The sequence below is a fragment of the Oncorhynchus mykiss genome, chromosome 10 (assembly GCF_057628025.1).
Source record: "Oncorhynchus mykiss isolate SJ-2025 chromosome 10, ASM5762802v1, whole genome shotgun sequence".
Taxonomy (NCBI): Eukaryota; Metazoa; Chordata; class Actinopteri; order Salmoniformes; family Salmonidae; genus Oncorhynchus; species Oncorhynchus mykiss.
This window is the reverse complement of record NC_143031.1, coordinates 44,469,203-44,488,742: the sequence shown is the minus strand read 5'-3', so window position 1 is coordinate 44,488,742 and position 19,540 is coordinate 44,469,203. Positions and strand designations below refer to the sequence as shown.

The 19,540-nt window shown below is 42.6% G+C and overlaps 1 protein-coding gene across 5 annotated transcripts; it reads left to right on the top strand.

The window, feature by feature from the left end:
- Positions 1-6,210: 6,210 nt before the first annotated feature.
- On the top strand, positions 6,211-12,711 carry LOC110533989 (potassium channel subfamily K member 4). 5 transcript variants are annotated; one of them, XM_090188631.1, is made up of 9 exons: positions 6,230-6,379; positions 8,786-8,880; positions 9,223-9,487; positions 9,602-9,719; positions 9,817-9,977; positions 10,101-10,287; positions 10,843-10,985; positions 11,187-11,851; positions 11,944-12,711. In XM_090188631.1, the coding sequence occupies exons 3-8, from the start codon at positions 9,299-9,301 to the stop codon at positions 11,817-11,819; spliced, it is 1,431 nt and encodes a 476-aa protein (XP_090044757.1). In that variant the 5' UTR covers positions 6,230-6,379; positions 8,786-8,880; positions 9,223-9,298; the 3' UTR covers positions 11,820-11,851; positions 11,944-12,711. The 5 variants fall into 5 exon arrangements, with proteins under 5 accessions (XP_036846287.1, XP_090044757.1, XP_090044756.1 ...); XM_021618608.3 differs by lacking the exon at positions 6,230-6,379 and adding an exon at positions 6,590-6,853; XM_036990392.2 differs by having other exon boundaries at positions 6,211-6,446; positions 11,187-12,711.
- Positions 12,712-19,540: the final 6,829 nt, after the last annotated feature.

Sequence of the window (19,540 nt, the reverse complement as noted above, 5' to 3'; positions counted from 1 at the left end):
CTTCTGGCCCTTCTTTGGACACTGTGTTAACTAAACTCCAGACGAGCTTCAATGCCATACAACTCTCCTTCCGTGGCCTCCAACTGCTCTTAAATGCAAGTAAAACTAAATGCATGCTCTTCAACTGATCGCTGCCCGCACCTGCCCGCCATTCTGACTTAGAATATGTGGACAATTACAAATACCTAGGTGTCTGGTTAGACTGTAAACTCTACTTCCAGACTCACATTAAGTTAGGGGCGGCAGGTAGCCTAGTGGTTAGAGCGTTGGACTAGTAACCAAAAGGTTGCAAGATTGAATCCCCGAGCTGACAAGGTAAAAATCTGTTGCTCTGCCCCTGAACAAGGCAGTTAACCCACTGTTCCTAGGACATCATTGAAAATAAGAGTTTGTTCTTAACTGACTTACCTAGTTAAATAAAGATTAAATAAAAAAGCATCTCCACCATATCAGACCCATGCCCCTTCCTCCCACCCCCTGCCCCTGCGGCAAGGACCTCCACATGACAGCACATGCTGTCAATATGCCCAGGCCATGAGCAGAGCAACAGGCCCAACCCCCACTATTACACCAGCCCAAGCCCCATCCTGCGACCTAAGAGGTATGTAATCAGATGCTCAACATCTTCTCTACTGTGATGGTCTGGGCCTAAACCACACAAAATGGAACACAAAGTGTTCCACAAAAGCTTTTACTATCTCATCCTGGAATATACAAAGTCTGAGGTCATCTGCCTTCATCCTAAAAAGCAGGAACCCAGACTTCATCAAAGAAATTGGAAATACCGACATTGTCATCCTACAAGAAACATGGCATAAAGAAGACACACCCACTGATTGCCCTCTAGGTTACAGATAGCTGGTTGTCCCATCCACCAAACTACCAGGTGTGAAACAGGGAATAGACTCAGGGGGTATGCTAATTTTTTTATAGAGCACACCTAACCCACTCCATTAGTCGAAACAGAAACATTTTACATCCGGCTAGAAATTAATAAGGATATTATCTCAACAGAGAAACATTTCCTCATGTGTGCTACCTATACCCCCCAAAAGAATCCCCATACTTTAACGATGACAGGTTTGCCATCCTAGAGGGGGAGATCAACAATTTCCAGGCTCAGTGATATGTACTAGTCTTTGGCGACCTAAATGCCAGAACTGGACAAGAACCTGACACCCTTAGCACACAGGGGGACAAACACCTGCCTGAAAGTGACAGCATTTCACCCCCCATATGCCCCACTAGACACAACTAAAACAACATAACCAAAAAAAACGGGTCACAACTCCTGCAGCTCTGTCGGACGTTGGGTATGTACAGTCAATGGTAGGCTTCAAGGGGAGTCCTATGGTAGGTACATCTATAGCTATAGCTCATCTTTTGGCAGTAGTACTGTAGACTACTTTATCACTGACCTCAACCCAGAGTCTCTCAGAGCATTCACAGTCAGTCCACTGACACCCCTATCAGACCACAGCAAAATCACAGTATACTTGAACAGCGCAATAGTGAATCATGAGGCGTCAAAGCCAAAGGAACTGAGTAATATTAAGAAATACTATAGATGGAAGGAATGTAGCTTGGAAACCTACCAAAAAACAATTAGGCAACAATAAATTCAATCCCTCTTAGACAACTTCCTGGACAAAATGTTCCACTGTAATAGTGAAGGTGTAAATGTGGCAGTAATTCTTAACAGAATATTTGACCTCTCAGCTTCCCTATCAAATCTAAAAATCTCAAATAGAAAACCGAAGAAAATGAACAACAATGACAAATGGTTTGATGGAGAATGCAAAAATCTAAGAAAGAAATTGAGAAACCTGTCCAACCAAAAACATAGAGACCCAGAAAACCTGAGTCTATGCCTTCACTATGGTGAATCACTAAAGCAATACAGAAATACACTACAAAAAAAGAAGGAACAGCACGTCAGAAATCATGTAATTGAAGAATCCATAGACTAACCACTTCTAGGAAAATTGGAAAACACTAAACAAACAACACGTTGAATTATCTATCCAAAATTGAGATGTATGGGTAAACCACTTCTACAATCTTTTTGGCTCTATAACAAAGAACAAACAGCAAAAACATATTCATGATCAAATACAAATCTTATAATCAACTATTGAAGACTACCAGAACCAACTGGATTCTCCAATTACCTTGAATGAACTACAGGACAAAATAAAACCCTCCAACCCAAAAAGGCCTGTGATGTTGATGGTATCCTCAATGAAATTATCAAATATACAGACAACAAATTCCAATTGGCTATACTAAAACTCTTTAGCTCTGGCATCTTCCCCAATATTTGGAACCAAGGACTGATCACCCCAATCCACAAAAGTGGAGACAAATTTGACCCCAATAACTATTGTGGGATATGCGTCAACAGCAACCTTGGGAAAATCCTCTGCATTATCATTAACAGCAGACTCTTACATTTCCTCAGTGAAAACAATGTACTGAGCAAATGTCAAATTGGCTTTGAACCAAATTATCATATGACAGACCATGTATTCACCCTGCACACCCTAATTGACAAACAAACCAACCAAAACAAAGGCAATGTAACGCTCATCCTCTTCTTCTGACGCGGAGTAAGAGAGATCGGACCAATTTGCAGCGTGGGAAGTGTCCATAACGTTACTTTATTTGCAAGAACACTAAACTACAAAATAACAAAGTGAAAGAACGAAACAAACAAAACAGTCCCGTGTGACACTAACACGGAAAACAATCACCCACAACTCAAAAGTGAAACCAGGCTACCTAAGTATGGTTCTCAATCAGGGACAACGATTGACAGCTGCCTCTGATTGAGAACCATACCAGGCCAAACACAGAAATCCCAAATCGTAGAACAAGGAACATAGACAACCCACCCAACTCACGCCCTGACCATACTAAACAAAGACATAACAAAAGAACTAAGGTCAGAACGTGACAGGCAAAGTCTTCTCATGCTTTGTTGATTTGTTGATTGAGCCTTCGACTCAATTTGGCATGAGGGTCTGCTATACAAATTGATGGAAAATGGTGTTGGGGAAAAACATACGACATTATAAAATCCATGTATACAAGCAACAAGTGTGCGGTTAAAATAGGCAAAAAACACACACATTTCTTCCCACAGGGCCATGGGGTGAGACAGGGATGCAGCTTAAGCCCCACCCTCTTCAACATATCTATCAACAAATTGGCGAGGGCACTAGTAAAGTCTGCAGCACCCAGCCTCACCCTACTAGAATCTGAAGTCAAATGTCTACTATTTGCTGATGATCTGGTGCTTCTGTCACCAACCAAGAAGGGCCTACAGCAGCACCTAGATCTTCTGCACAGATTCTGCAGGACCTGGGCCATGACAGTAAATCTCAGTAAGACTAAAATAATAGTGTTCCAAAAAAGGTCCAGTCGCCAGGACCACAAATACAAATTCCATCTAGACAACATTGCCCTAGAGCACACAAAAAACTATACATACCTTGGCCTAAACATCAGCGCCACAGGTAACTTCCACAAAGCTGTGAACGATCTGAGAGACAAGACAAGAAGGGCATTCTATGCCATCAGAAGGAACATAAAATTCTAAATACCAATTAAGATCTAGCTAAAAATACTTGAATCAGTGATAGAACCCATTGCCCTTTATGGTTGTGAGGTCTGGGGTCCGCTCACCAACCAAGAATTCACAAAATGGGACAAACACCAAATTGAGACTCTGCATGCAGAATTCTGCAAAAATATCCTCAGTGTACAACGTAGAACACCAAATAATGCATGCAGAGCAGAATTAGGCCGAAACCCGCTAATTATCAAAATCCAGAAAATAGCTGTTAAATTCTACAACCACCTAAAAGGAAGCGATTCCCAAACCTTCCATATCAAAGCCATCAGCTATAGAGAGATTAACCTGGAGAAGAGTACCCTATGCAAGCTGGTCCTGGGGCTCTGTTCACAAACACACCCTAGAGAGCCCCGGGACAGCAACACAATTAGACCCAACCAAATCATGAGAAAACAAAAAGATAATTACTTGACACATTGGAAAGAATTTACAAAAAAACTGAGCAAGCTAGAATGCTATTTGACCCTAAACAGAGAGTACACAGTGGCAGAATACCTGACCACTGTGACTGACCCAAACTTAAGGAAAGCTTTGACTATGTACAGACTCAGTGAGCATAGCCTTGCTATTGAGAAAGGCTGCCATAGGCAGACCTGGCTCTCAAGAGAAGACAGGCTATCTGCACACTGCCCACAAAATGAGGTGGAAACATAGCTGCACTTCCTAACCTCCTGCCCAATGTATGACCAAATTAGAGACACATATTTCCCTCAGATTACACAGATCCACAAATAATTTGAAAACAAACCTGATTTTGATAAACTCCCATATCTACTGGGTGAAATACCACAGTGTGCCATCACAGCAGAAAGATTTGTGACCTGTTGCCGCAATAAAAGGTCAACCAGTGAAGCACAAACACCATTGTAAATACAACCCATATTTATGCTTATTTATTTTCTCTTTTGTACTTTAACCATTTGGACATCGTTACAACACTGTATATATAAATAATATGACATTTGCAATGTCTTTATTATTTTGGAACATCTGTGAGTGTGATTTTTACTGTTCATTTTTATTGTTTATTTCACTTTTGTATATTATATACTTTTGTATATTATCTACAATTGCTTTGGTAATGTTAACATATGTTTCACATGCCAATAAAGCCCCTTGAATTGAATTGAATTGAGAGACATAAGAGAAAGTGAGAGAGAGAGAGGGAGACATAAGAGAGAGAGAAAAAGAGAAAGAGACAAGAGATTGAGACTACATAAAAGAGAAAGAGATTGAGAGAGACAAAAGAGAAAGAGAGAGAGTGAGAAAGAGAGAGAGATAATAGAGAGAGAGAGAAATAAAGGAGAAAGAGTGAGAGAGAGAAGAAAAAGAGAGAGAGAGGGAGAGAGAGAGAAATAAAGGAGAAAGAGTGAGAGAGAGAGCGAGACATAAAGGAGAAAGAGAGTGAGAGAGAGAAGAAAAAGAGAGAGAGAGAGAGAGGGAGAGAGAAATAAAGGAGAAAGAGCGTGAGAGAGAAATAAAGGAGAAAGAGAGAGAGAGAGAGAGAGAGAGAGAGAGAGAGACAAAGGAGAAAGAGAGAGAGAGAGAGAGAAAGAGAAAGAGAGAGATAAAGAGAAAGAGAGAGAGAGACATAAAAGAGAGAGAAATAAAGGAGAAAGAGAGAGAGAGAGAGAGAGAAAGAGAGAGAGACATAAAGGAGAAAGAGAGTGAGAGAGAAGAAAAAGAGAGGGAGAGAGAGAGAGAGAGAGAGAGAGACAAAGGAGAAAGAGAGAGAAAGAGAGAGAGAGAGAGAAAGAGAAAGAGAGAGACACAAAAGAGAGAGAAATAAAGGAGAAAGAGAGAGAGAGAGAGAGAGAGAGCTACTGTTGATTATAGTGCTTGTCATTGTTGATGTGTTGTTTTCTGTCACCGCAGTCTGATTTTCTCATGAATAATGAAACAGCATTGATGCATAGTAATCACATATTTGGTGTTTAATGTTGATCAAGCGTAGGTTTGGTAAATTGCGTCAGTCTCATTCCTGATGCTTCACCCCTGTTTGTGTTTGGAAAATTCCATTAAATTTCACCCATTATTTTTGCTCAGCATTCTGTTTGGTAGTGCAATGCCAATAAAATCTATTTGATAGAGCACTGGGAAACTATAAAAAGGTAATCTAGTCTACTTAATGTGCCACCTGGCACCTGTGTGTGTAGATAGTCCAACTGTAGTACAAAATGCATACCTCATAAACGTATTTCAAAGGTTTCATTAACGGTGTGGATGCAGAAATAGACTGGCACTCCTCCAATTGGGCTTCAGAGGAAGATAAAGAGGAGGGGCGGGACAGGGAGGGGGAAAGCAGTGGAATGGAGGAAGAAAGATATACAGGAAAGATAGGAGAGGGGTAAGAATGAAATATTTGATTGGGGAATTCTGGGAGCTCAGTCCCATCAGCGGGATACCCCTGGGAAGCATAACCACAACCCTGCTGCTGCACACACACCACACACAGAAACACACGCAAACACACGCACACCGCATATATCAAACCCAGCAGCAGCAGTTCCAGGGAGTGGCTGGATTCTTTGAAGGGGGTCTGCTGAGGGTAGCAGAGGGGGAGCTTGCTGCCCATTGCAGAGTCGGCAGTGTACCGCTAGCAGACCTCTTGTAAACTCCACGAAAGGAATTCATCCTGGCACTGTCAGACTGAGACACTGATACTGATAACTGCTCATGCACTTGGAGTCACAGAGCTACACTACTACAGTATATTGCACAAGTAGGAATAAGTGTTACACTGTAAGTCTGAATTGTGGAAATGCTTACTACCACACTCACACGATGTGGACCACAATGTGGTAATCAGGTTAGTGGGTGCTGCTTAGCATATTCTATATTCTTTTTTTTACTCTATGCTTATTTCCTTGGAGAAACCAAGCAATCCAAATCAGGGTAGAGGAAACAAACAAAAAAATCCCATTCTAGCTCAGTGTATCTGCATTGACCCCTCCCTTCATCTCTCTCACTCCCTTTCTCCCACTCATTCCACTTCTCCCTCTTAATTCACCTCTCTCCCTCTCTTTTCTTGGCGTCAGTTTGATGGAGTATCTTTTCATTTCTTTGGTTCTCAGCAACAGCCTATCCCACACGCTTATGCACACTTACTATCCTAGTGTCTGGTGTCTAGTGTTTTGTGTCTAGTGTGTGAGTGTGTGAAAGAGACCCTGCCTATAGCTGCTGATACCCTGGATTTTTAAGATCGTTCATTTTGAGGTAAGAGATGACCACAGGCTTCGCCCCGTTTGTTAGAGACCCCAGAATCCTGCGTTCATTGGATGAGATAATTCATGTTTTATTGTTTGATAGATCTTATGGGCCGATTGGGGACTTGCTGTTTGTATGTGTTAAGTATTGTAATGGCTATTGGTTGCAATTGTTTCCTTGGAACAGATAATTTACCCCATTTTAACTGCAATCTGTGTGATTTAAGAATGTAGTCTCAGGCATTCTGACTGTATTGTGTGTGAAGTATCTATACCTTACAAGGGCCATGGCTTGGTATCACGTTGAGCATTAAAGCCACTTAACTTCAGTATCTCAAGGATGACATGTTCACACGAGAGTAAGATACTACATATGTTCATGTACGGTTATGTTAAACTGGAGAGATTGCAATTAAGAACAATTCAAAGTAAACCTTGTTAAAAGTTTCTAAAGGATTATTTGCTGGCACTGGAAAGGCCTTTCGACAACTTTGGTAATTGTATAGAAATGTGACTTTCACCCTAATAAGGAAGATGTCAGCTAATGCACATGGCCAAAGGGTGGAAGGGCAGTTATTTTGATCGGTGTACACGCGCAAAATAGCTGCACGTAAGGATGCAGGCTTGTCTGTCTGTGCATTTGTTTGTGTATCCTGAGCAGCTGCTGAATTTGTTTGGCTGGGTAGTGTACATTTCACTGTGTGGGTGACAGCCTATTGGTCTCAGGTTGAATCAGGGCCAGAGGAGCTGCTGACTGCAAAAACAATGTTACATCTAAAATGAGAAGGAGAGATAGCACAGATGTAGTATATTACAAACACACAAATACAATGCATACTGAAGTAAAGGCCTGCGACTGCACAATTTCAGTAAAGAAAATCAGACAGAGGAAAAATATTGCGACTAAATGACACCTACATGTAACTAACTGTACAGTATTAGTGTGCCCCGGGAGTCTTTAACCTGGGCTGACTAGAAATCTAAATGACTAATTTCCCCAACCATTCACCATTAGAGGAGGCTTGGGAATCAGGTTGAAGTTTATTATCATGAATCTGGAAACAGAACCTAGTGTTTTCCGCTAGATGGGTCAGCTACAAATTCAAAATCAGCTATATCGTAAAAACGAATGAAAACAAAAATGTGCTTTTTCATTTTAATTTAGGTTTAGGGTTATGTTTAAAATGAGATTTGATGACTTTGTGGCTGTGCCAGCTAGTGACCACTCTGCAGAGCCGCCTTCAGGGCAGGATTCATGACAATAAATACCAATGTGCTCTTGGGAAGGACATTACACTAAATCAGCTCTGTCACGTCAGGGTCCTAAGAGTCATGGGGTATTCCTTCTTCACACAGTCTGCTAATAGTGTGGCATGCCTGGTAGAGAACAATATTTCTCCCCTGTGTTAATGGACAGACTTAGCTCCCACACACACACACACACACACCTACTTCATGCTCTACCCCACCCTGCTGACGCACACCTCTATTTGTCTTTTTAATGTTTATTGAATGTGCATTTTGTACATTTGTGTATCTTCCCCTTACACTCTTACACCGGCTTGATGTTCTTTTCTCTCCTCAATGTGCTCCATTAGAGAGAGAGCATACAACAGATGCATCTTTCATACAGGGTTTTGGTTGACAGCAAGCACCTACACGGGTGTCTTGTTGCAGCTCATTGTCTGTCGTCGGTAACGTTGTGTTCACAACGAAGAGCACAATGTACCAGTGGAAGCCCATGTTTTCATTGGCAAACAGTAATGTAGGGAATCTCTTTCATCAATGGAGAACATACAATGAACTATTCTGAACAGGCAATTGTTGTGTTTGTAGTTTGATGATCTTTAATATGATCTTTGTAATGTTGTCATGGATGAATTAGGAATCTCTTCCGTGCCTGTCAGTCCAGTTACACAATGTTTATTTTGTTCGACACCAGGCTCTGAGTTTGACGGCCACCCCCAGCAGCCACGGGTCCAGAGACTCCATCATCAGGCGCAGCTGGAAGGGGGAGAAAGACAAGTAGCGAGAGAGGTAACCGAGGGGTGAAGAGGAATGGGGTGGATAGTAATGATCATTTACGCAGACACATCTCTGGTAGAGTTCATGTCCATTCCTGGTTTGAATGTATACTACATCCCTGACGCCACCCAAACAACACGAGGTTTGTCAGGTTCCTTCCTGCTTATCAGACAGTATACAGTAGCCTATGCATGTAGTGTAACCATTAGCAACATCTCTATAGGTTTCCGGTCAGTAATATGGTAGGGGATTCAGTCTGCATTATGTTTCGTTTCCCGGTTAATAATTACCTTGCAGTTAAGCTAATGTGGATCTGTTTCCATGAGGTCGCTGTGTTGTCTGTTTGTTCTGCAGCTGGGCTCCAGAGCGCACCAGCACTGGCAGCTGGGGGAAGAAGCGTTCTTCTCTGGGGCTGAACGAAGGTGCGAGCATGCGCTGCTCCACCCTCCTGTGTATCCTTGCGGGGGTGCTGCTGTACCTAGTGCTGGGGGCTGTGGTGTTCCAGGCTCTGGAGGCTCCTCGTGAGCAGGACCAGCACACGCAGCTGCAGGACACACGCAGATCGTTCCTGGAGAACTACACCTGCGTCAGCCCAGACATCCTGCAGGCTCTCATAGAGGTGCACTACATTAAGAGAACAAACAGATACATATGACGGGGATATCAGGCTTTCAGGTTGTCATTCTCTCTCACTTTAACTCACTTCCTGACCTGACTATGTCTCCCATCCCAGAAAGTGGCAGATGCCGTGGGAACTGGGGTGGATCCTAGCAGCAACTCCTCTACTTTCACCAGCCAATGGGACTTGGCTAGTGCCTTCTTCTTCTCTGGGACCATCATCACCACCATCGGTAGGTCAGCAGCCTGATCTCCCCTATGTTTACTCAATTGTGACACACTGACTCTACCTATCCCAATCCTAAAGCTCTTACAACCCATCATCCTCAGGTTTTGGGAACATCTCCCCGAAGACGGAATGGGGGCAGCTGTTCTGTATCTTCTATGCCCTTGTGGGGATCCCTCTGTTTGGTATCCTGCTGGCTGGAGTTGGAGACCATCTGGGGACTGGGCTGAGGAAGGCCATCCTCAAAATAGAGTTCATCTTAGCGGTGAGACACTCAACAGTAGCTGTTTGGCTGAACGTGTTTCCTCTGTCTTTTTCAGTCTATCAGTATTTCAGTCTCTTCATTTCTTTCATTCCTCTTTTTCATGTTTTCCTCTCTCTCCCTCAGAAATGGAAGGTCAGTCCTACTATTGTTCGTGTCATCTCAGCTGTCCTCTCCATCCTGTTGGGGGTAGCCATTTTTGTTGCTGTGCCAACGCTGGTGTTTCAGGAGGTGGAGAAATGGACTCTCCTGGAGGCTTCCTACTTTGTTGTCATCACTCTGACTACAGTGGGCTTTGGAGACTATGTTGCAGGTACTTTCACCACTGCATTTTGGGATTGGGTCAAGGAATCTGTCTCAAAAGGTCAAAACTCTCTTTTCATTGTTGAAACTCTTTTCATTGTTGAAACTCTCTTTTCATTGCTGAAACTCTCTTTTCATTGCTGAAACTCTTTCATTGTTAAACCTCTTTTCATTTCACAGACACATACATGCCTGCTTCTCCAGATGTAGTTCCCACTGTGTTTTTAATTTGTATTGAACCTTTATTTAACTAGGCAAGTCAGTGTTAGGGCACTAAACAGTCCAGTCAGGAGTGATAAAATACAGTCAGTCACCAAACTGGCCACTTCCTTTATTCAATTATTCAGAATCGTCCTACGACAGTTGAATTATTAATTGGCTCATCTGTGTGGTTTCATTGCCCCTAGAGTTTTCAGGCAACGCAGTCTGTAATGTTCATTCTTGTGAGATTAACAGCACGCCTTCCACGTGTAAACGAACCTGTAGACGTGTAAAGTTGCTGACTCTCCATTGTCTATACTTGTAAACCCCTATATATCCTTATCCTCTTGCTTATCTCTGTCAGGTGATAGCGGAGATGGTGGGAAAGACCACTGGTACAAGCCTCTGGTGTGGTTCTGGATCCTGCTGGGCCTGGCCTACTTTGCCTCTATCCTGTCCATGATTGCAAACTGGCTTCGGGTCCTGTCCAAGAAGACCAGGGCTGAGGTGGGGGGCTGGAATGGGAGAGTACAAGCTTAAAGCAAATGGGCTGCACCTTACATTTGATGTCACCTACAGCCACCTGTTTTCTTCTATGATCCTCCCCTTCCTCTCTCATCAAATCTCTTTTTTCTGTTGTGACTTTTATTAAATGCACTTTAAATAAATTGTGACTTGATTTGATCTCTTTCCTCTCTCTCTTCCCAGATGGAGGAGCTCAGAGCCCGTACCACTGACTGGGGTCAGAACATCCAGAACATGTCCGTGGACTTCCGCATGCCAGACGACCCCTTCAAACGACGGAGGCGAAAGCATCGCCATGGTCCTCGCAGCCGGGGCCATGGGGCGGGTCATGTGTCTGGGACCAGGGCCCCTGGAGAGGGGGACAGGGTGACGGGGAATGGCCAGCTGAACAGCCAATCAGAGACTGGATCGTCCTCATACTCTTACTCCTCCAACGATTCCGAGTCGGGGTCAGGGTCTGAGACAGGGTCAGAGGCCACGCAGTCGGAGCGGGTAGTAGAGGGTAAAGAGAAGGATGTCGATAAGGAGAACGCCTTCCCAGAAGCCCTGTATTCCCAGCCTCTGGACTACTTTGGAGAGAATCTGGCATACATTGATGAGTCCTCAGACGCAGTGAGTGGGAAATTACATTTGGATCCCCTATTGGATTCAGCACAGCCCATCTCTGCACGCTCACGGAAGCCCAAGAGGAGACGGCCCAGAAGACCACCCCCAGAGAAGATCCCCAAAATCAGCCCTACCAAGCCTGAGAAGAAAGAGCCAAATGGAGACATACCCCCTGAAAATCCCCCGCCCCCTCCACCAAAGGATGGATGAACCAAATGCTCAAGCGTGAGTTTGTATGTCAGGTAAATGAACAGGAACTCTACTGGTAGCAGCCAAATTCTCCCCTTGGGAGAGCTTAACGATCTGACTAACCGGGGGGGGGGTTTATTTCCAGAGCATGTTGAAAGTGGATGGAAGGGAAGAAAAAGAAGAAGTGTTGTGAGAAGAACTGAACCTGATTGATATGTTTTATTCACTGCACTGTTTATGTTTTCTAAACATAGTTTGAGTGTGTGTATGTCGTAATATGCCTGATTCTAATATGGACTAGGCCTTGATGTAATAGTAAAGTGACTTATTCAAATAATCCGAACAAAACTTAATCACCGTCACCACACTGACCTGACCTGAGGTTGCCTTGGTAGGGTTTTAATAATGTTTTAACGTGCCCCTCTCACCCATGTTTGTTTGAGCGCTCCCTACTGGGCAATCATGGAACTGCACAGCCCTGTTTCCTCTGGATAGAATCTGCAGTGAAGCACATCAACACAAAGGGTTTCTAACTCTGAATTAATCCCTATTGCTTTCGTCTTTACGGGAAAAAAACGCCTTACGACAATAACTCTACCATGATGAATTTGCCCTAAATATCTGGAGACCAAACTTTAGTAAACAAAGCTTTTGGTCTATAATAGGACAATTCAAGGCAGGAGTAAATCCTGTCTCTGCCAATAACCACTTCAGGTCTTGCATGACCTAGCCTAAGTATTACAGTACTGACTTTACTCATGCGTGCACTGTGTACAGCATATGCCATTGTATAAATTGTTCTGAGTATTATTCTTCAAATGTATTGCACAAAACTGTCATATAAAATAAACCTTTAAAAAAAATTAGATTTTCCAGCATTTTTATTATTTTCCTGAGGAAGACGAAAAACAAACTTCAGAGTGATTTGTTTTATTGCGAAGGTCTTATCAAGTTTAATACATTCATAAACATGACTGTCAGTACATTTAAGGACAATGTATACACAGGGACACAATGAGCAGGAATAACAACAGTCATTGAGAATGATATTGCAGACATCCATCTTCTCTTAGTTCCTCAATTAACTAACTACATACGTGAAATGAGAAAAACATATTATGTCTTAGCAACCATTTGCACTTATGAACACTTAAAGGGGCAATCTGCAGTTGAAACAATAGCCATGGGGACCTTCCCGCCTCTGTTTTTGGCAAAAAAGCTGAGTGATGGCCCTGGAGAAATGTGAGCACTCTCAAATGTATAGACAGAGCTAAGAATGCAAGGACTGACCATCCGAAATATCAAAATTCTAGTTTTCAGCATGTTTTGAGGCTATACTATGTTGAAGCTTCCATTTTGGATTATGATAGGGTATGACAGTTGAATGAAGCTCATGAGGCATTTATAAGTATATTCTTCAAGAGGGTACATATCATTAATTTCTATGTCCAAAAATGTGTGCAACAGGAAATTCAAATTGGGAAGTAAATTGTAAAGAAGATATACATAATTTATTAGACCCCATGTAGTTCATACTCACTGATACACTGTAGGCTGTTGATCCTCTGGATGTGAGACATATCCTGCCTCTGTCCTATGTTCACAGAGGAGTCAGGAATGGGAAGGGTTTTTTTTCCCCCCTCTTTCTCAATTGAGAAGGCAGTCCTAAAATAGAAGAGAGAAAAAGTTGAAAAAAACCTTCAGACATGAACCATTCAAACCCTCTCCCTGGCTCAGACTTACAGCTGAGGTAACCCCCGACCTCAGCCTGACCTTACTGTCCAGGGATAGAGGACAATTCCCACCTCTGTGCTCGGGGTCTTTCTGGAACTCTCTCCAGGCCTGGGTCATCTGACCTTGATCAGCTAATTAAAGGCTCTACCAGTGAGCAGCAGAACCCCCACATTGACTGTGCTTTAGTTGTTCCCACGAGTGCAGGTTGGGGTTTCTGTAAACTCCTGTCCTCCACTACAACTCACAACCTGACCTCTCACCCATGGACCCTTCTGTCCACCACTCTGGACTTCCCAACTGGTGCATCACTGACCATAAAACCACTATTCACCTTCAATTTCCTTCTTGCACTGTTGTGTGTGTGTGTCTGTCCTGTGTGGTGTGGCAATAAACTTGTCACCTTGAGGAATATATTCCCAATTGATCTTGACAAGCTGGTCTCTGTCGCTCCTGGTGTGTTCGTGGTAGAAGCCCAGTGCGTGGAGGAGCTCATGCGGAACGATGCCGTGGTAGACCCAGCAGGAACACATCCAGAGAAAGTTCCTGTTATGCTCCATTTCTCCCCAGCAGAGACCAGCATCTACAAGGGGAGGGTGATCCACTTTGGAGCTCAACAGCATGCTGCAGTCGAGCCTTCGCCCGAAGGGTTTTTACATCAGTGCACAGCTGGGGTTTGACCTGCACAAAGTGGCTCTCAACTCACCCAGTTTTACTTTGAACGTCGATGTAGCCACTCCAGGGAACGCAGCGAATGCAGGTTCTAGTGTGAAATGATTTCATGGCCATCAATAATAGCCTTTTCAGAGTCATGTGCGATGAAGAACATCTGTCTCGCTTATGTTATTACATTATAACTTCAGGTTATATGTGATCATGGCTTAATAACACACTTTATAAAAACAATCCAATAATGATTTCCCCTTACAGAAGTAATAGTCTATGACAGGGGTAGGCAACCCTGGTCCTGGAATGTCGCAGGGGATTCATTTTCTTTGCTTTATCCGACCTGGAAGAGGTGTGTTGAATTTAGGCATTCACTGAACTGATCAGTTAGCTCAGTTGGTCAGGTGGGGTGCCTAGTTGGAACAAAATCCTGCAGTGCCTGCAGCACTCCAGGAAAAGGGTTTCCTACCACTGGTCTATGATATATGCCACCTCCTCCAGTCCAGATGAGGATTTGCTCCATCTGAAGTAGTTGCTCATTGTCCCAAAACTTCATCACGTTTCTGGTCCATCTCCCTCCATTAGCATGTGGCTCATCCCTTGGTGCAAAGAGTTGAGTGGATCACACAACGAAGATACGGGTTGTAGAGGCCATCTTAATCAGATACTGACTTGTTAGCTTATGAGTAAATCATATTAGTTTGCCTCAAGGATCTTTGTAGCGATGTCTAATGTGTTTGACGTTTCAGTCGTGACATCTGAACAGGAGTATACGGTTATATATGGCAGCTGTCTCACCGCAGTATTTCAATCTTTCTTGCTAGTTCAGCATTGCGTCTAGGGTTTGTAATTTGGACTAATCATATGTAAATGTTCAATATACAGTAGACTTGATTGTTATATAGCAGCGAACAGTATGGTACATTTAGAGTGAAGACCTCCTCAATGTGCCATTCCTGGAGGGGAGACAATCTCAGAGTGAGTGAGGGATTCTGAACACAAGAGTGATTTGAGTTAAGATAGGAGCTCAGCAGTGCTGAAGGTTACATCTCTTACCAGGGGAGAGTGGGCCTGGGGAGGCCCAGCAGCAGCAGGGTCGAGATGGTGAAGACGAGGCTCTGGTCCATGTTCCCTCAGTGTGTGGAGATGCTCAGAAAGGATCAGGTGTAAGCAGGTGTGTGCGATAGACGATAGATTTTATACAACCACACAGGGAGTGGGCTTAGGCCTTATGTCAACACTTTGAGCCTAAAACAAGCCTTTCAGTAGAGGGATAACTGCAGTAATCTCACTTATCCATTCAGTCACTGACTTAGGATACTTTAGGACAGTGTTTCCCAACTCCAGTCCTCGAGTACCCCTAACATCACACATTTTTGTTGTAGCCCCGGACAAGCACACCTGATTCAACTCATTGAGGGCCTGATGATTAGTTGACAAGTTGAATCAGGTGTGCCTGTCCAGGGCTGCTGCTGTTGGGGGTACTCGAGGATACCAACGTGGGAAACACTGCTTTAGGATATATAGTTCTACAAGGACAGGTTGTGGAGTTGTGATAGCTATGTTTTTCTTGAATAGTCTTAGATGTAATTAATCAGATTACAAACACTAGGCATCTACAATTTCTAAGTAAAGTTGGACATTAAGGAGTAGGAAGTTGGCAAAGCTTTCATTCAGACATTAAAATAATTCTTAAAGAAGACACAGCTAATGTGTAGAATCCATTAGTAAATGAATTAAGTGCTGAATATTTTACCAGAATTAGGTGCATTTAACATATTAACATAAATCTGAACTGTAAAGCAGCACTTTACTGATTAAAACACCCTAGAGTCTAGGATTGTAATGTTAGTGAGAGTCATCTTTCCATAGAGGGGTGAAATTTGTTTGTAGTAATTATTTGTAGGCCAAACCGTTCTACAGACGATTTTGTGAGAGGACTGATTTTCAGGATGTCTCATGGTCTGACAAACACAACTCTGGCTCTGTCACCTTTCACTGCATTAGCAGAATAATACAAATCCCCATAAGAATCCGTCAGTTTAAGCTAGAGATATCTGTTTGCATTGGATGTGTCTCAATCCACCGCATCTGCCGATGGCGCACTTTCACATCTGTGGTGAAAGATAACAGAGATAACAGAGATAACAGAGCTAGAGGGTGTCTGTCAGACCATGAGACAAATAATTGTTTTATATATTTTTTGATATGCTACTTCAAGAGGTCTATAATTACTAATCAAATAGCAAAATTATCCTTTGTATGACTTTCTTAAAACAATTCCGTACAGCTTAGTAGATCTTCCCATCTTAGACAGGCCTGAGACTGTAATGGGTTAATGGTCCAAACAGTTCAGTTTTCAGCAAGGGACCCTCCCTAAATAAACAATTCCTTCTTTTAACAGTACCACTTTACATTAAGGTACCGGTTATAAAGAGTATATAAATGTAACGGGTGTGAAATAGCTAACTAGTTAGCGGTGGTGCGCGTTAAATTGCGTTTCAATCGGTGACGTCACTTGCTCTGAGACTTCAAGTAGTGGTTCCTCTTAGCCGCGGCTTTTGTGGAGCGATGGGTAACGATTCTTCGTGGGTGACTGTTGTTGAGGTGTGCAGAGGGTGCCCGGTTCGAGCCCGGGCGAGCCCGTCCCGGTTTAAAGTTATACTGTTACATAAAGTTGGTTATAAATATTACATTATTAGTTTATAGATAATAAACTATAGATAATATCTAGTTAATCTTAGTTAATAACCCGTTTATTGTAAGAGATTTAGCCACAACCTACATTCTTCGTATAGAAAAGAGTTGTAAATAATGTGTTGAAAATCCCATTTCTATAGCCTAATCATGCATCTGACACACTGGGTGTACTGTAGACCCAAAGTGATGATAAAAAGCACAAGCCACACTGTTTCGTAAATAATGTCCTAATATTTTAGTAAATGGCATTTGTTTTTATCATATCAAAAGTCAATTTAGAAATGTCGAACCAACCTTACTTTATAGGCTAATGCGCTAAATTAAAACTTTGCCCTGACCGGCACCAGAATGAATTAGCTGCTATCCGAATCTATTCGGTATTAAGGTCTAAAGGTTGACTGATGACTGATGAACTCTTGGACTTCGTGGTGGCTCTGATAAACCGTTGAGCCTGCATGCGCAGTAGTCTGTGACCTTGCGCTCGACAACACGAACGTAGACGTCACCACAGACATGCTGGCACATATACTGGCAATGTAATCAAGATACCACCAGAGAGCGCTACAATATTAATCAAATCGAATCAAATCAAAATGTATTAGTCACATGCGACGAATACAACAGGTGTAGGTAGACCTTACAATGAAATGCTTACTTATGAGCCCCTAACCAACAATGCAGTAAAAAAAAGAATAATACGAATAAGAACTAAAAGTAACAAGTAATTAAGGAGCAGCAGTAAAATAACAATAGCGAGACTATTTACAGAGGGTACTGGTCAATCTGCGGGGGCACCGATTAGTCGTGGTAATTGAGGTAATATGTACATGTAGGAGTTATTAAAGCGACTACAACTAATAAATAGTACTATTAATAAATGCGGCAATTCAGATTCCCCTGACATTGAAAATCTAAAAATAAATGATCAAATATCTCGGTCTTCTTTCTAAATATATACCATTGATGTAGTTAAAATTGTTGGCACTCAAAATCAATGCTGACTGTAAATTGTGCAATGGTGACAGCAGGTGTCTTATTCCACAATGATCCAATAATAACTAAGACATGTCATGTGACATGCCATGTAACAGTTATGTGTGTTTGGCTATTGGATGAGTAAAATTAAGATTATTCTTTCTCCATCCCGACAGGACAGAGTTATCTCCTATAGAGAGGTTGAACATTTCCTCAGGCGACAAGGCCTTGATCACTTTTTTGAGGGTCTCTCTCTTTCACCCGTTTCCCCATTTAAACTATGACCCGTTTCCCCATTTGTTCAGTTCACTCTTGGTTATTTAACCTTAGATGGACAAGAAAAGGCTGAAGGCACCCTGCCAATTAAAATCAGTAAATAATGAAACTCCTTTATATCTCTGCACTGGCCTATAACCATTTAGCAGCAGACCCCCAACACTAATCCACACACCTCTCCCATGGCTATACACTGTTAGGAAAAAGGGTTCCAAAAGGCTTCTTCGTCCGTCACCATAGGAGAACACTGTTTGGTTCTCGGGACAACCCTTTTTAGTTCCACATATAATCATTTTGGAACCCAAAAGGGTTTTTACCTGGAAGGAAAAAGGGTTATTCTATTAGGTTCTAGATAGCACCTTATTTCTACAAGTGTAGGGGGTGAGGGGATGAAAAGTATTGAAAACAATTGGATGACTGGGCTACAGTAATAAGATACACGAGGTTGACTAAAACATCATGCAGCCCTTTTCCAATGTAGCACATGAGTATGATCTTGAATCCAAGGTCAGTGTTTTTTTCAATGACATGGGAACACTGTTGCCATCATCCTAAATCTTTCTGCAGTGTCTATAGGTTAACAACATCTCGTCTAAACCATATATGCTACCATAGTGCTTCTAACACGTGAATGTACATTATTATAACGTAATTATTTTATGATTGATGGGTTTGATTAAAGCATATTTAATGTCAAATAGGCCTATGTGTTAAGCTATTTAAAAAAAATACTACTGAATAATTTTCCGAGACTGGGGTTGTCCGCACTTTTTGGTGAAACCATTGCAAGAGCCCAGGGAGAACGCGCACCCCTCTCCCTTCCTCTCTCGATGCCAGGTTATGGTCATGTTACCAAGCGGATTCGAGACTCCGGTTCTAGCTCTTCTCATCTCCTTACAGTCATCCACTGACCCCCACTTCCTTCGCCTCGATGCAAAAACTCGGTGTAGCAGTTGACGAGTGGGGCCTGTAGCGGAGTGAGCCGGGTCAGTGTCACAAGACCGAGTTGACTAAGCGTGGCTGCAAACATTTTCCATGCCATCCTAAACGCTGTGTGATTTACTATGGTGTGGTGTTATCCATAGGGGAACATTCATTCCACTGCATTACAAAAAAGTACGAATGTCGGCCTAATGAATTTTGTAAATTGGCGTATAATAAACCACTTGAAGCCTATTATTAATTAGGATCTCAGGTATGACAGGACTGGGAAGAGTGCAGAATGTACATTGTGTAGCCTAAGTAAATGCGGATTGCATAATCAAATAGCCACCTCAGAAATTAAGTAGACCTACAAATGATCAAACTGCATAGGCAATCCAAAGAGCAGCCTTTATGGAAGTTTGTAGGCCCAACTACGGGGTAGTTCTAGGCATAGTTCTAGGTAGTATATC

Coding starts and splice junctions, on each gene's coding strand:
- LOC110533989 (XM_036990392.2), top strand. CDS start 9,299: ATGCGCTGCTCCACCCTCCTGTGTATCCTTGCGGGGGTGCTGCTGTAC. Junction 9,488..9,601: donor TCCTGCAGGCTCTCATAGAG/GTGCACTACATT, acceptor CTCCCATCCCAG/AAAGTGGCAGATGCCGTGGG. Junction 10,288..10,842: donor CTTTGGAGACTATGTTGCAG/GTACTTTCACCA, acceptor TATCTCTGTCAG/GTGATAGCGGAGATGGTGGG.